Source organism: Rhinolophus ferrumequinum, chromosome 20 (assembly GCF_004115265.2).
Source record: "Rhinolophus ferrumequinum isolate MPI-CBG mRhiFer1 chromosome 20, mRhiFer1_v1.p, whole genome shotgun sequence".
In the NCBI taxonomy this organism is placed as follows: Eukaryota; Metazoa; Chordata; class Mammalia; order Chiroptera; family Rhinolophidae; genus Rhinolophus; species Rhinolophus ferrumequinum.
Genome location: NC_046303.1, coordinates 22,396,883 through 22,415,129, shown reverse-complemented (window position 1 = coordinate 22,415,129; position 18,247 = coordinate 22,396,883). Strand labels below are relative to the sequence as shown.

General features: G+C 35.5%; 1 protein-coding gene across 1 annotated transcript in view; it reads left to right on the top strand.

Annotated features, from left to right (window-relative positions):
• Window positions 1-18,247, top strand: part of BZW2 (basic leucine zipper and W2 domains 2) — a 56,746-nt gene that overhangs the window by 8,987 nt on the left and 29,512 nt on the right. The window contains exon 2 of the mRNA XM_033088909.1: window positions 11,050-11,114. Coding sequence (XP_032944800.1) covers window positions 11,057-11,114 — 58 coding nt within the window. The 5' untranslated portion in view covers window positions 11,050-11,056. The remainder of the gene's footprint in view (window positions 1-11,049; window positions 11,115-18,247) is intronic.

Genomic DNA, 18,247 nt, shown 5'->3' with positions numbered 1-18,247 from the left:
TGTTTGGTTGGTTGGTTTGGTTTGGTTTTCCCCTCTCTTTTAATTTGAGTTTGTGTGGTCCACACCTATAAAATTGTGTCAGGGAGTACAGTCTCATACCTTGCTGTGTTGTGTCCCATTAAGTCTCAGGCTAGACTTTGGTATTTCTATGCAGTTCATGTTGTTCTCGTTGTGAAATAGGCATGGGTATGCTAAGTATCTTTCTCGTGTGTACAGCCGTTCAAATAAAACTTCATCTGATAGACAGGCTCGGGCAGGTCCCCTTCTGGGAGGATGGGGGAAAGAGGGACTTGAGAAATCTCATAAGTGAGGGAATGTTTGGACGCCTGCCTACTACCACCTTTGAGCATCCTGAAGGTCCATTACCATCCAGGTTTTTCAAGCAATTGCTCCAAAGCAAATTATCTCACTAGTTACCAGTCTAGGGTGTTATTTTTTTCCCAGAAGATTCCTGCTTGATTGAAATGCTGAGAAGAGAGGACCTCCCTTCAATCCTCCTTTCCATAAAACCTTATCTTCTAACTTCCCAAATAGTAGTCAGAAACACCCCATCAGTTTTGTGTCTGACACAAACTCAGCCTTAAGAAACTGACTTGCTCTCTGTCGTTTTGACACCACTCCCTGCTGATTTTTTTTTAAAGACTGTCTTTTTAGAGCAGTTTTAGGTTAATAACAAAATTAAGAGGAAGGTACAGAGATTTGCTCTCTACCCTCTGCCTGGACACACACCTAGCCTCCCACATTACCATCATCCCCCACCAGAGGGGGACATTTGTTACTGGTGATGAATTATTGATTGTTTGATAGCACATGGTCTCATACATACTGGGTGCCTGACATAAATGTTCAATTCATTTTCTATATACGCACGCACACACATGCATGTATGTCGATTTATTGTTCATATGCATAGACATTTTCTTAAAGTATATGTAAGACTGGGTTAAAAGATTAAATATGTTATTACTTCCCTAGAGTGGGACTCTACTCCGTAGCATGAGATCAGCAGTGAAAGCATGGGAAGTGGACTTTATTTTTTCACTTTATGCTCTTAGGCTGTGCTAGTTTTTTGCCATCAGGGTATTAGTACTTTATAATTTAAATGAGCCAATGAAAGTAAAAAAATATAGAGAGGCCATTTTATTTTTTCTAAGCTTAAAACTACAATATGATTTAAAAATTTCAAAGACAGTTCCCTCTCCAAGAAAGGTTTCTGATTTTCCTAAAGTGATGTATTAGAACACATGGCTTTTAAAATAAAGATGCTAGAGGATATCATTGAATCAAGTCGCATAACTGCAAATTCTAATGCAGTTATTTTTTTTTAATTTTTAAAGTTGTAATTTGGTGTAGTGTTAGAAAAGATGATAGAATTGTGTTTAATTATTTTTTTTCTGTATATGTGCACTGTGCGTCTTCCCCAAAATGAAGGATTATATCCTTCATTAGTTGTCATTACTGAAAATTTGAATTATGGATACTTTTTCCCAATTTTTCCCTAAATTTTCAGCATTGTACATGATGAACAGATTTTATAATTTTATAATTAGATTTTATAATTAGGTCTTTAAGAAATTATTTTCTCTACAATAAATATTTGTTTTCCTACATCTTTCTCAAATAATCAAGTGGTATGTCTTATAATACATAAAATTTATGACCATATATTAATGAGATAAATAAACATAATGGATCACATAAAACCATATCTTGGTAGATTTGGACCTTCCAAATCATCACCTAGAATTTTATATTTACTCTGTTAATAATTGATTAACAAATATTTTAAATTGCTCTTTGAAAAGTATGTTAATTGCCTTTGAACACTAAAGAAGGGGTTCGTAAATATTAATCAAAAAGAGTTTTGGTTAATAAAAGCATTATTTAGTTTATAGTTAACTATAGTAATATAGCTGTATTAGTTTATAGTTTATAGTGTTTAAGGAAGAAATTAATTTGGTCGGTAAATTCTGGGATGTATGTTTTTTAATCAGTTAAGTTACTATACAACATTTTGTACTTTATGTGCTTTTGCTTGATAAATATTTTTTTTAAATACATAGAACAAATAATGGGCTCTTTTATTTAAAAACTGTAAAAACTTTTTCTGTTCAGGAATTATAACTGCCTTTAGGTATTTGTTTTGAATTAGTAGAGGTTAGCACTTCTTATCTTTAAGCAGCTCATGTTGTATTTTGCGTACACAGATTTATTTTCCTTTTGACTTTATTCCCCTGATTGTGATATTTAATAATTCTCAGTTTTATTTTACATACATCTGAATCTCTCCTCACTCAGGGCTGTAATGTAGACGAGTATTTCCATGGCAGGACTAACACAGGTAGTGTGGGGTGTGGTTGAGCAGTTCGTAACGCCTGTGTGCTAAGCACGTTGTGTGCTCTATGAATACAACAGAATAAAGAACGTTCTCGTCTGATGCAGCAATGAGGGCATTTTTAAAATACTCAAATATCTTCTTGTACACAGGACAGTCGAATGCAAGGACTATATTAACCAGAGTAATGTATTATAAGCATCTTGAAACGAAGAGTTGATGTTTTTTTGTTGGTGTGTTGTTTTGTTCCTGGAGAATGCCATCAATACAGCAAGGTGATTTCCATCTTCACAGCTGAGCAAATCCTGAAGGGGTTGAAAAGTTATGGTCTCTCTCTCTCCGTGGCAAGCTTGATTTCTCAGCACTCCCAGAAAATACAAAATCTCTGTATTGTTCAGGTTCCTGGGCTTTTTTTCAGCTCCCTTCATTGTTCTTGCTTTAGTTCATTCTCTAAAATACATATGGCTTCCAAAGTTTGCCTTTGCTCCATGGTTCTATGCATAAATGTTCACTGTTGTTTCTGAACCAGGTTGTGTACACTTTGTCCTTTATTATTACTTATCCCTTATTACTCTGGTGTGTATTTTCTAAGACTAAGATACTTCTCTTACAGGACCATAGTGGAATAATAAAATTTAGTGAATTTAATATAGATATCATACCTATCATAATTTATACTACTCCAATTTCATCAATTATTCCAATAATGTTATATATGTTATACTCGCATACATATGAGTATGCATACATGTATGTATGTGATCTCCCCCTCCACTACCACCTCTGCCCCCCCCCCGACCCCCACCACCACTGCAGGATTGCATATTACATCTAGTAATGTCCTTTTGGTTCTCCTCTAATTTGCAACTGTCTTTTGGTCTCCATTTTTTTTTTTTTTCCTTAATACATTGACATTTTTGAAGAATACAGGCCAGTTGTTCTGGAGAATGTCCCTAGACATGCATTTGTTTCCTCATGATTAAATTCGGGTCATGTGTATTTGTTTGGAACACCACATAAAACAATATCCTGTCCTAAGTGTAAAACATCTAGAAACATGGGATGGCAGTTGTCACTTGGTTAAGGTATCTTGTTTCTCTACTGTGTAGTTATTATTTTTCCTTTTGTGATTTATATGAAGATGCTTTGAGGCTAGGTAAATATCATGTTGCTCATCAAGCACCCTTACACACATGCGCGCACACACGCACACACTTCAGGGTACATTTAGCATACTTGACTCGTGCATCATCAGTTTTTGGTACAATGAGTGCAGAATGGTGATTTTCTAACTGTTTCCTTTTCCTACGTAAAAGCTTTCTTTTCTACCCAGTTAATTCCTTTTCACTTGTGTACGGATAAATTTGCTTTTGCTTTTTCCTTTTTTAAAGCACGTCCGTATTTTCGGACACAAGATGTCCCTGCTCCAACCTTGGAATCATCCATTTATGCAAGAAACCTTGGTTTCTTTTAGTAGGAAATAATATTTAGATCCTGTGACATTTCTTTTTATGCACGAATAATATTATTACTTATGATTCTTTTGAAATTGGTTTGAGCTTCAGAAGAGGCTAAAGATTTTTTATTTAAACATATACAACTTTATAAAAGTGATATATACTTATAGAAAATATGGGCAACTAAAATAAGAGGAATGAAATGTCCCTTGATCCCAACTGCTCATGTTGACCACTGTTGAGTGTTAGTATATTTTATGTAGCTAAGATCCTATCGTATATAGAATTGATTTTTTCCTGTTTCTACTTAGCATATTACTTTCTCCAAGTCATAAAAATTAAACAATAGTATTTTTTAGTCATATATTGCATTTTAAAGTCCCTTTTTTCCTTAATGTCTTTTTATTTATGACTGTAATATCCGGGAATAGAGAAAGTTTGTCTACTGGTGCTCAGCTTCCTCTTTTTCTTCCTCTTCAAATCCCAGATCGTTGCCTATTTTCCGCCCTCCCTGTGGATATCAGAGGATGTAAAATTATCAACATGGAAGTACATCAATTAGTATCAAAGACTGTGGGAAGCTTTTGTTTTGTATACTAATTATACTTTTGATTTTAGCTATGACAAGCTACTCAGTGATAAATCTGTGTTCTCTAAACTTGACTTCAGTGTTTGGCAAACACAAGCAAATCATTCAAGGAAGTATCTGCCTGCTTGCTGCTCCACGGTGTTTAGAACTGTGCATGTAATTTTTAATTCTAGAGAGCAAGGACTGTGTCAGGTTTTGTTCACCAGTGTTTCCTCTTTAGTTCAGGGTTTTCCAACCTTGTCACTATTGAAATTTTGGACCCAATAACCTTTGTTGTGGGGGCGGGGGGGCTGTTCATTGTACATTGTTCAGCAGCATCCCTGGCCTCTACCTATTAGATTCCAGTAACACCCCTCTTCTCCATGGCATGACAATCAAAAACAGCTCCAGACCCTGCCAATGGCCCCTGGGAAACAAAATAACCCTGAAGTGAGACCACTGCTCTAGTACAAAGCCTAACACACAATAAGCACCCCCCAGAATACGTGCTAGATTAATAAGTATACTTAAACGACCGCAGGACATTTCCTTGTTTTATGCCACCATTTCCTCTAAATTCTCAGAATTTACAATGTGAAATACACGTATGCAATCATTATCAAAAGCCTGTTGTCTGTAGACAGAAGTTCTAAGGGTCTTATCTAGAAGAGAGAGTTTTTAGGGCATTTTGCTATTAAAATGCCCTGAAACATAATATTTGAAGGATGGGTTTTCTACAAAGTATGCTACAATGTGTGGAGTGTATGTGTGTTTGTGTCTTTCAAAGTGTTGAGAGACGGAGAAGGACATGAGCAAGATTAAACCATCTGGAAAGGTGAATGAGCCTGGTGAATCAGTGGGAGGGAAGGATCTGGAAAGCTTCCATCTGGGGCAAATGAAAGGGTACGGAGAGGGAATGTGCAAGCCCTAGGGGACTTCGATTTCTATGAAGAGGTTGTACACTGATACTTAAAATGTAATATTTGGAATATTTGTATTTTTATTAAAAGGGAAGCAAAATATCAGCATTTAGGAATAAGATAGGTATGCTAATGAATTTAAGGTGATAGAGGTTTGGAAATGTTATAATGAAAATTTTATCATGATGCCTTTATATCTTCTTAGGGAAGATTTAGAGGAACTAGTTAACTCTTGGTACTGGTTTTTTCACAACACAATTCCTTCAAGCTTTGATCATTTTTTTCCTTATAAGGTAGTTGCTTAGCACGATTTATGTTTCCACTATTAATGCCTTTCACTGAAAAATATAGCTGTAGATTTTTGAGGAGAGAACTGTTATTACGTTTCATGCTTGTTAAGAAAAATTTTTGTTCTTTTATACCTATAGTGATAAGAATGAAGGGGCTGTGAGTATAACAATAATCTTTGTATTAAAGAAAGGAATATTGATTTTATTTAGAAACATTTTTCTTCTATAGGCTATCTCATTTTAAAATTTTAATGTTTTTCTTCCAATTATTGTAAATACTAAAACTTACATAGAATTTACTAGGAGATATAATGAAGCTTTTTGTAGAGGCTGAGTGATTTTGACTATAGAGAGTTTGTTACAAAATCATGGTAAGGATATTAAACAAGCTAATGCTATTCTGGGAAACAAATTGTATAGTGTTATTCTAGGCATACATTTAGTTTATTGCTATACAGTGTTAATAATTTAATCTTTTAGAGAGCAATTTAATTATATTGGCTTCTTTTGAGAGAATGATGCTACAGTGTTATCAACCCAAATGATTCCTGGATATGATAACATTCTGTAAAGGATATTATGATGTTTCTTCGTGAAGTTTTAGCTGTAATGGAAAGGAGAAGAGTTTATAATCCTGGGCATTTTTTAGTTTGTTATTTTATAATCAATTATTTCACTCATTTGGAATATAAAATAAAACGTAATTCTTGAAACTTAACAACTAAACACAAAGTACTTGTTGAGAATGTTGCAGCAAAGTGGCTGAATTATGTTACAAGTTTTATGTGCTAGCGTTGCTCTATCTTTATGAAACACTTTATCCTTATGGGATGGTATTGCTGCCCCATAATTTTTTATTATCTTAGAATCAAAAGTTTTTCCCCCCCGCATTGTCTTAAGTGAAACTGACTCCACGCAGAGAGTTTCACTTTTGACGTTTGGTCTTTTCCTTTCCTTTTCTGCTGTAGCCCCGTGGTTTTGACATTTGGGCAAAATGCTCCTCAGAGCTACTTGATTTGAAAAAATATTAATGGAATCCTATTTTTGGATGTATTTTTACCTTTTTATCAAATTGAAGAGTGTCGGGCTATAAGGAATGCTTTGGAACTGGGTTGCCCAGTATAATAGCCTCTAGACACACTGGCTATTTCACTTCTAATGAATGAAAATTAAATAAAACTAAACATTTAGTTCTTCAGTCACACCAGTAACATTTCAAGGGCTCAGTAGCCACATGTGTCTGGCAGCTACCATGTTAGTGCAGATATAGAACATTTCCACCATCACAGACGGTTCTATTGGATGCACTGCTCTAGGATGGGGGTTGGCAAACTACAACCTGGGGGCCAGTTTAGTCCAACACTTGTTTTTGTAAGTGAAGTTTTATTCAAATACAGTCATGACCACCTGTTTCCTTGTTATCAGTGGCTGCTTTCAGACTGTAACAGCAGAATTGAGTAGGTGGAACAGAGGCCACATGGCTCATAGAGCCTAAAATATTTTCTTTCTATCTCTTTATAGAAAAAGATGGTGACCTCACTTTAGAGTATGCATATTTATAAAGTTGAGGTTGTTTGAATGGCATACCTATTATATGTATAACACATATTTGTACTGCAACAGGTTATATAAGGCAGATTATCATAGATCAAAGATGAGCCAGACCAGAAAAACAAAGTAACTGGCCAAAAGTCTGGGTTACTAGCTGAGAACACTCATCCCCTTGTAGGGACAACTAGAAGGTAAATCCTTCTCTGGTAGATCAGAGTCTTTCCAAAAAGAGAAGAATTCAAGAATACCAAGCAAGACAACATGCAAATGGTGCTGGTGGGCTGGGCAACTGGCAGAGTTAGTACAGAGTTACCATGAGACACATCTGGGCTGCTGCTGGCCCATTATCACCCTTGGGCCCCGAGTCTGTCTGACTGGAGGTGTGCGTGATGGAATCTGCAAAGGACACAAGGATAGTTAGCAAATGAAGAGTGAAAAGAGTACCCGGTTTCTAATTTTTTATTGATTGGCTCACTCTTGTATTTTTATGGTTTTTTTTATCTTGTGGAATACCGAGGAATTGAGTCGCTTAGATAACATGTGAAATACTTAAATCCATTTTGTTTTAGCATTTTGCGTGCAATTTTTAAAAATGTTTTAAACCATGGAGCTTTTCCATGTTGGTTGCACATGAGCTGATTTGGTCTTTATTATGCTTGGCTTATAGGTTTCTTTTTGTGATTTTTTTTTTAATGGAAGTCAGATCATGATGTATATAGATTGTACCCCAGACAAATTTGTCTTTCAGGATTCTGTTAAATTCTGATTAAAATATATATATATTTTATATATATTGATTAAAATATATTTTATATTTTAAAATATATATATATATTTTTTAATTAGTTATCTTCAAGTTGTAAATTGTAATGCAATCTAATAAAAGTAAGCTTTTGACATTGGCCCAATAGAACTGTTTTGTCTTTGCTACTCTTTCTTTGTGACATTCCCAGGTTTAAGCTAGCACAGTTTCTTATTCAAAGTGCCCTTGCTCCTTTTTGCCAGGGCTTCGGTGAGTGCCTTATAAAGGCTGACCCTCACTGGAGCAGATAATAATGTAGCAGGGAGAGCTAAATTTAGAGGAAGGCAAGCCTGTGCTCCAAATAGTAACAGCTTAAAGGATAGAGACTTTTGGTGGACAGAATATCTTCATTTAGTCTTTCAATACCAGTAGGTGAGTCTCTGTTTGTTTTCTTTTTTGGTGTTGTGTACATCAAAATCTTTGCATACTTTTTATGTTTATATGTCATTGTGTTATTTTCCACAAAGAATATATTGGGGGTGTGAAAAATAAGCCCACATAACTACCTAGCCAATGAAGAACCAAAATTTTGTGTTTAGAACTGAAGAAAGCATAAATGCAGCTAATGATTTTTAAAACAGAGTTATTAATAATTCTCTCATAGGTGAGCTGTGTTTAGTGGTAATTCTCCATTAGCAGAAAAAATAGAAACTGAGTGCAAAGGTAGAGTTGATTAGGGGAATCCTATGTGTTTATATTCTGGACTCTAAAAACTTTTAGAGAGGGGCTCACACTTTTAAAATATTTTTTATTCGAAAATAAAATCATCTTTGGCAAAGAGTAACTCCTTCATTTCATGTGCTCCTACTAGAGAAGTTTCAGGCTGCTTGGGCTCTGTTTTTTCTATTTTTATTTATTGTATCTCAGTATGAGACCCAACTCTTTAATAGGTATTTTTCCTTACTAACACAGCAAAATATTTTATGTAATATTTGTTGTGTTTGGGAAGGTGTAGCAATACACACACACACACACACACACACACACACACACACACTCGTGTATATGTATTCATTACTTGTTCCTCAGTGAAATGTTAGCTGAGTAAATCCAGAGTAAATCTGTTGAAAATGCCGACAGGAAAATTTCTGAATGAGAGTTTTGCAGTGAATATAAATAATGCATTAGAGGCTCTGTTTCCAACATCTATCAAACAAAATGAGATTTCATTGATTAAATTTATTGCACTTATAACTATTTCAATAGGTAGCTGCCGCCCCATACGAGTATACTTACAACAATCAGTCCTTTACTGGTGTTTTAGGTCTGTACTGCCTTGTTTCACCTATCTCACTGTATTATAAATGTTGGGATTGTATCTCCGTAGTCTGTGTTTTTTGAGGGTGTGGAATCTAGCTTAGTCACCTTTATATCTCAAAGCATTGATGTATTAAGTTCATTTTATAAGACTGATAAAAATTCTGTCTACTTAAATCATACAAGAAATTACTTTTGGGCTTTGTCACTATTTTTAATTAGTTTCATTTTTAAATTATGATTAAAGTTTTCAATGATAAACAAATTGCTTTCTATATGAAGATAGAAGTTTCTCTCATGAGATGGGAAGAAAGTTTTGGTAATATATTGAATAATTTTCTGTGTTCTTAAGGATATGTTTTTTAAACTTTGAGACATAATAAGTAATTTAGTTGAATACTGCAAATTTTCTTGTTTGTTTAAGGGTGTATGTACTGGAGAAAATCTAGACATTTTCAAGTCACCATTTTTAAAAAATTTGAAAGGTTAAATAATTTGCTTGACATTATCTTAATTGTTTGGTCATAATTTAGGCATTCTTGACATATTTTTAGATTGTAGTATTTATGCCAGCAAAGTTATTCTCAGTTTGTAAAATGTCTTACAGAGCAGGTTTTTCACTTTTATCAAAGATAATTTATTATATTTTTAATTGTACATAAAATCCAATAGGAGAATATAAAATACCCAAATTGCTACTCTCTGAGGTAAACAGACATCTTTCTGAAATTTTGCTTGCATGGAAAAGCAGATGTTATATATTCCCATTTTTAACCAAAATATTGTTTTATACTCTTACTCAACTTGCTTTTTTTCATTAAGGACATGCCTCGATCATCTTTCCATATCAGTGCCACGGCTTACTTGACAGTTATTTATTAAATGCTTACTCTTTACTCGGTATTGTTTTAGGTGCTAAAGACAGAGTATTGAGTAAAACTTATAAAGTCCCCACCCACATGTCGTTTACACTCTCATGGGGGAATAGACCGTAAGCAAATAGAAGAATAAAATGGCAGGGACTGCTAAGCTCTCTGAAGACAAATAAAGCTAGGTAAGGAGAGAGGGAGAGACAGAGAACAGAAACAAAGGGCCACGTTAGTTGGGATGGTCAGGGAAGGCCTCTTTAAAAAGGAGGCATTTGAGTGGGTGCAGAGAGTAAGCCAGGTGAGTGGATGGAGAAATCCTTCCCAGAAGAGAGGTGATCTTCTCTGGCACATTTGGAAGAAACGGCAGTGTAGCTGGAGCATCGTGAGTGATGGGAAGTTAAGTAGATGCAGAAAACATCATCAGACAGGAAGACAGGGCAAATATGTAGAACTCTGAGCTCTAATTCAGTCTTTTGTGAAGCTTCATACTGTCGCATTTGGTGGCTTCTTATAACTTATTTCACCAGACTCATGTTTATGGGTGGTTACCTTTCCTTTTTTTCTTTTATGCATCCAACTATGCTGCAACTAAATCCCTATGTGTACACACACGCACACACACACACACACACACACACACACACAGGTATATGTGCATACTTGTGTGGTTATAACTGTAGATTAAATTCCTAGTAAAGCAATTGCTGGACCATAGGTTATGCACATGTAAATATTTATAGGTATTTGCCAAATACTTCTCAAAAGTATTACATGGAGTTTATCCAAAGTTTATGTCTGTGGTTTTGTTTTCCCTATGTCTTTTGTCAACACTAGATATCATTAAACTTTATAAAAATTTTGCTAGTTCAATTGTTAAAATTGTATCTCATTTTTAAAAGTATATTCAGTATGGGTGAGGTTGAACATATGCTTATTAGCCATATGTTTTTATATGAACTGCTTATTTGAAATGCATAATCTTCATTGTCTTTGTTTTTAGAAATTTTATGAATAAGCATCAGAAGCCAGTGCTAACAGGCCAGCGGTTCAAAACTCGGAAAAGGGGTAGGTTTTGTTGCATGTTTGTGTGTGTGTGTGGGGGGGGGGGTGCTTAAAGTTGTAATCAAAATATAAAATTAGGGGAGAATTAGAAGTATCCTTGTTTCCACCTAACCTCACTCATTCTACTTATTTGACTCTGGATGTAGAATCAGAAATTCTGCGATCAAGCCTCCAAACCACCAGTTACTTAGATGTTTGATTTTGGACGAGTCTTTTAACTTGTCTCAGCTTTGTGTCTTTATCTACAAAATGAGCAAAATCATCTGTTCAGGTTGCCTTCCTCTCATGTGAGGCTATGAGTGCAATTGATAAACCTCCCAGTTTTTGACATCAGCATTTGTATTCAGTGTTTGCTTTCTTTGTTGTTTTTAAGAGCGTGTTGAGAACAAGGATGGTTAAACTAAGAGAAAAGTAAATTAGGGACAGGGTTTATACCTTTTCAGATTTTAGGAAGTCAAATTAAATTCACTGCCATAATAGCTTTAAAACTTAAGATAGCCTTAGTGTCTTTATTATGGGAATTATTATGGGAAGTGTAGTGATCTCATAGACCCAGTTTGAGGATCACCAGTAAAGTTTCTATTTATGTGTGTGACTTCTTTTTTATGCTTTGTGCATCTTATCAACCTTTCTTTGTAAAAATTATTTTCAAAATGTTTATATTTAATCAATTTTGCGTAACTATATAGAGATCCCCTTGGATTTAAGAGTAGTTGAGCCAAGACTTGATAGGGAAACGTTTTAAAATGGGAAACATGATATGAAATTATTATGTTGACTCACACTGAGCAAAATGACTGAAAAATATGTAAGTGTCATGTATAAAGATAAATGATGGTTGATTATCTTTCTGAAGGCCTCATTGCTAATTATGAAGCAAAATGCCATGTAATGGTCATCAAGTGCTAAATTGTTGAATTGATAACCCATATTATATGGCTTTGGCATTTTCAATTGAGGTGTTGAGGCAACACTTGCGGCTGATATCTCCTTGCAGTGCTGTATGTGGGCAAGTAGCACGTCTAGACATATAGGAAGAAAAGAAGTCTCAGCATAGTTGATCATTTGGATTAGAAGAGTTTGCAGGAGTCACTAGATAGCAGCAAGGTTGAAGTTGACTATAAATGCTGCCTGCTGGAAAGCTTCATGTTCCTACTAAAAAAATGAAAATTTAAAAATTTAAAAGTAGCAAAATGGTTATTTTGTACAGTATTTCTATTTTGTACTCTCCTTTCTATTTTTTTTAACCCCCCTGTTCATCCATGTAAGTTGTCTTAAGTACAAGATAGCCTGAGCCACTGCCCTCGACTCAGTCTTCTTATAAACTGTGTCTGCACTACATTTCCCCCATTGAAATCTGGAAACTGGTACCAAGAGAAGGTGCGATAACCAACACGCATTCATTGTCTTAGTGTGTGAAGCAGTCTTGCGGGGGGAAAAAATGATTGTAAAAAAAAAAAAAATCATCATCATAGTTGATTTCAAAAGGACTTAATCGGTAAGGAACAATCTAGTTCAGAAACCTAATTACAGTTTAGGTGTTGTTGGGCCTCGTAATGTGAGAATATTTCATAATAATGCCCAACTGTGAGGTGTGGAAAGGTTTGCCATCACCTGCCCGCTAAGGGCATGTGTTAATCTCAGACCTGGGTCTCCACCTCAAGCATCTTTATTAGTGTGACGCTGATTCACCGTAACCGAGCTCCAGCGCCAAGCGCGGGCCCAAGGATGTGTTGCACAACAGCAGACATGATTCAACGAGTAAACTGGCCTTAGAGGCAATCTTTAGTTTTGATCCGGAAAGGTCTTCTCTAATAATTCTGAGCTATTTTGCCTCTGATTCATTTGGTGGGCAAGATTATGCCTGTGCTTTATTGCTCCTGGAGCACTCAGAGAGACAGCTACCCAAAAACCTGCTCTATATCATTTGTCAGTTGATCTGGATTTACATAGCCCAGGTCTGGAGGAGATTGAAGCAGCACTTGAGCCATTTTGTGCCAGACTGGCTGACTGGGGAAAAAATGAAAAAAATGGAGTCAACCTCATTTTCTACTCTTCGTAATCGTGGAAGGCCTCCTGATGATTTATTATGCTTGAGCTTTTCTTTTGCTGTTATGATGGAGCTGACTTCAGATAAATGTTTGGCAGTTTTGTAAAGCTGAGGAAAAAAATGTGAGGCTGAGGCTATTTCAAGGTCATTCGGATAGGCTGTCTTCTGAAGGTCTGTCTTTAGTTTGAAACTATTTCCTAGCAAAGCTAATGCTTTTGCATGTGCAAGTTGGTACGAAATGTATTTCTTATTGCTTGACATCAAAATTCAACATTATGATAGGACATATCATACAGAACTCCATTCCGACTGTCTTCACCTTTATGAAATATGCACATCTTATTTATATATTCTCCAAAGAAACTTATGTATTCTAGTGTGGCTTGTGGGAATCTAAAAGGATGAAAATCTGTCCCCTGAGCCATTGTTATACTTAACTAAACGAAATATTCAATAACTGAACTGACCTCCCTGTAAATTTTGTAGGGAAATTAGATTAAAATTAGTGAAAATAAGAGGGAAAAAAAAGACTAAACTGAGGCATTGAGAGTGACCATGTACTTAGATTTATCCCTGGGACTTTAGATCTGTGCTAGCAGTTTTAAATCACTCTTAGATTTACAGTCAGTGGTATTAGCAACTAATCAAGTAAAGTTTTAGATGTTTAACTATATGTATATGTAACTATAATAGATATGTGTATGTGGTTAGAAAACCCATGATAGTTCTTTTTCACTTACTATACCTCAGTGACCTTTAGAAAGGAATGTAGGTTATGTTACTTATCACTTAATTAACAGCTTGGGAAAGTGCTGTTTTAACCAGTTACCATAGTTCCCACAGAAAGCAATGCATTTAAATAACTTACAGGCATATTTGAGGGTCAGAAAAATAGCCCCATTTCTCTATGTCAGTATAAGGGCTATTAAAAATAACTTCATTGCCACCCTTGTGATTCACCAACACAGTGGAAATATGAGACCCTAATTATATACTTCCCACTTCAAGGGAGGTTTGACCTGCCAAGTAGAAACTCAGAAGCAATGTCATATTGTCGTTAAGATTTTGTCAGTATTTCTGCTAGACTGTCCCCAAATGAAATATGAAATTACTTATACTGTTGCTTTGCATGAAAAACAAAACAAAACTAAAAACCTTTGAGTAAAATGTCATCTTATTTCCTCAAACTTCCATCAATGTTCTTGCCATTTTCCTATACAGGAATTTTGTATTCCTCTGAATGGACACTTATCTTAGCAGGTGGGAGTTTTGTTTTTCAGCCTGCAAAATAATTATTAATCCCATTATGCCTCATGCTTTTAAGATTCCCAAGCTATAAGTGATCATTTTGACCTAATGCATTATTGCTCACTGTTAAGCTATATCTGGCCATGGTGTGCGGTCTTCCTCTTTTTGCTTTTCCTCTGCCTTGGCCAACCTTTTGGAAAAGTATAGCTGAGGACGAAGGCCTTTTCACAAACAAAACTTTTTAGTGTCTCTTAGATTCAAAACAAAGTCTGCTGCATGAATTTGTAGCATAGTCTGGGTTTTGTAATACCTTATTTATCAACTTATATTTTCTAGTGCCTTGAATTTATAATTTTCAAATCACCAAAGTCTATTCTACCACTGGAGTCAACATCCAAGCATGTTGGGGTGCCATTGTGGGGATGGCCTCAATTGATTTTGGAAGCTGGTCACAAGACTTAATAAATAGCTGTGGTCTTTACTTCTCCTGCTCTTGTATTAACAGGAAGAGGGAACTTTTTCTCCACTGGGGAAGGAGAACTACCCTTTGGCTAGACCCTGAGTAAGGGATGCTGTTTCCTTTCCTTGCCAGTGAGTTCCTCCTGCTCAGAGCCAGTTCCCACCCGCTCCTCCAGCTCATAATAATCTAGTTCTCTAGAGTTCCCCATCACCTCTTCCCCCTTTACACAACGAGACCCTAATTATATTTTTTCTGCTGTCGACATTTGCATGTTCTTGGCTGCATAATGTTTTGCTTATAGCGTCACAAGGACTTTTCTCTCTTGTTCATGACAAATAGTGTTCAAGTTCATTTACATCTGTTTTTATGGTATCTTATGCTGCGTGACTGACTGGTGCTGGGAATGTCCTTCTCCTCTGGTTCTGAGGCTGTGGTAGTAACCCCCTACAACACATCCCTGCTATGAAACCACTGTAAGTTAGTCAGTCTGTACAAAACAGAAAGGTGTCGTCTGGTTTTTAAATGTAGTGTTTAATTGTATCAAAGTTATGCATGCACATGGTTTAAATAGTCAAACAGTTCTATAAGATAGGTAACGAGTCCGCTCTCCAGAGGAACTCTTTCTACTCTTTAACTGCTTCTTTTAACATTTACATTCATTAGCCAAATAACATTCTTATATGGCTGTTTCTTGGTTTTCTGTTAGAGGTAGTATATATGCTCTTCTTACTATGCAAGACGAGGATTCGGCTCTTTCACGGCCCCCACTCACCTGCAAACCTCCCCTCTGTCTGTCCTTTCATTATGTCGCAGCTTGAGCTAGACCATTGCCTAGGGTTCACAGTAGTGTGACTGTGTACATGCTATTCATAGCTGAACTGTTATTTGATTACGTTTCTATTTCTGAGCATCATTTTATCTTTGGATTTAATAAGTTTAATATATGTGTGTATATATATATACATATATATATACACACACATATATATACATATATACACATGTGTATATACATATATACGTGTGTGTGTGTGTGTGTATATATATAGTTTTATTTTCTGAGCCTTAAAACTAGTCAGCCCTAACCTTCTTCTTTGTGATATAAAGCTCTTAATACAAACACTAGGAATTCTAACAGTATTATTTTGAAGGAATTCGTATATCATATTATTGAAAAACGCTCTCCTAGTCGATTTACTCTCTAGGCCAGCTGTATAGCTGTCAACTTAAATGCTTGAACTCTCCTTTCACCACTATCCTGAAGAGTGGCCCGTCTCTTTGTATTTTTTCTCTTTTTTTCTGGGATCTCATGACTTAATAAGATCATGAGATCATGTTATTCTCTCGTTTTGGTGGACTGTCTGCTTCAATAGCTTTTTTTTTTTTTTTAAAGTGTATAAGAAACGTAATTTTTTAGGCCTTGAATGTCTCAAAATATGTTCCTTCTGCTCTTACGCTTGATTTAATAGGTTGATTAATTAAAATTCTAGATTGGAAATAGTTTTCCCTTAGAATTGTGAAGAAATTTGTTCTGGTTGATGATATTCCTGTTGAGCAATTCAGTGTCCTTTTGTTTCTTGACATTTAATATGTGATTCGTTCTTTAGCTCCTGAGACTTCAGATAGTGGCTTTATTCCTGGCATTCTGAGCTTTCGTGATAATGAGTGCACCTTGTTGTAGCTCCACTTGTAATCCTTGTGCTGGGTGCCCAGAGAGCCCTTTATTTGGAACCTTGTACTCTTCAATTCTGCAAGAATTAAAATTTTTAAGTAATTTCCTTTCCTTTTTTTTAACTCTCTTTTTATTGTACTTGGACATTATTATAATTGGACATTTGACGGACCTGCCCTTTTCCTTATCTTTTTACTCCTATGTGCTAGGTCAACTTTTTTATTGAGTTTTTAACTGTTTCTGTTATATTTTTCATTTTGAAGAACTCTTTGCTAGTCATGAAATGTTCCTTTGTTTATAGCATTTTTGTCTTTTTCTCTTCCTCCTCCTTTTTTATAGTTGTAATACCCACTTGTCTCTCTAAAGATATTTATGATAGGAAATGTTTTAGAAGTTTTTGGTTCATCCTTTGTCCCTCTCTCCACCCATCCAGACTCATTCTCCGTAAGAGAGGGAAAGAAAAGGTGAAGTGCTTTGAATTTATTCTGAGATCCCTTCTCTTTAATCTAGTTGTTTTTTAATGCCTCATCTGACCTCCAGTTTGTCATCTTCACTTCTTTTCAACAGTACACGATCCTTAACTTGGTTCAAGATCTAGCTCCAAACTGACCTTCAACAAGAAGTCTCTCTAGAGTCTGCTAAGGATAGAAAGCTACATGATATCTATATTTCTAAATCCTCTCAAGCCCTCAAAACTATTTTCAAAAGAATACTAAAATATTATTTGCCCCTTTCACACATTCTTTCATGAGTTTACAGTAAAGTTTTCCAGAGGCTAGAGGATGTGTGATATCACAGCAGATTGTATGTAGCAAATAAAGGAATCCATCTGTCTGCTATGAAGCCAGGCATTAGAGAGATTTGCAAAGATATAAAACAGTACCTCTCTTCTCACTAATTTATTTCATTTAATAAATATTTTCTTTTAATTTTCAGTTTTAATTTCTGTGAAGTATCTACTTATAGATATAATCTCTTTAGAACCCTCAGTACTTTTTAAGGGTGTTAAGGGTTGAGAACATCTGCTCTGAAGCTCATGATACATATTAAATATTTAAATACCCTAGAATAATTTATCTTGTAAAGAGAGATGTCCCTCCGAGAAATAACAAGTTGGTGAGGATGAGGAGAAAATGGAACCCTTGCGTACCGTTGGTGAGATTGTAAATTGATGCAGCCACTGGGGAAAGCAGTTTGGAGGTTCCTCAAAGAACTAAAAGTAGAACTACCATATGATCCAGCAATTCCACTTCTGGGTATTTATCCAAAGAAAACAAAAACACTAATTCAGAAAGATGTATGCATCCCTATGTTTATTGCAGCATTATTTACTATAGCCAAGATATGGAAGCAACATAAGTGTCCATCAGTAGATAAATGGATAAAGATGTGCTACATATATACAATGGAATATTACTTGGCCATTAAAAAAGGAAACCCTGCCATTTATGACATCGTGGATTGATTTTGAAGGCATTATGCTAAGTGATAAGTCAGATAGAGAAAGGCAAATATAATATGACTGCTCTTATATGTAGAATCTTAAAAAAAAAATCCCTCGTACATACAGAGAACAATTTGGTGGGTGCCAGAGGCAGGCGTTGGGGGATGGGAAAAATGGGTGAAGGTGGTCAAAAGGCAGACTTCCAGTTATAAAACAAATAAGGTATGAGGATGTAATGTGCAGCATGGCAACTATAGTCAAT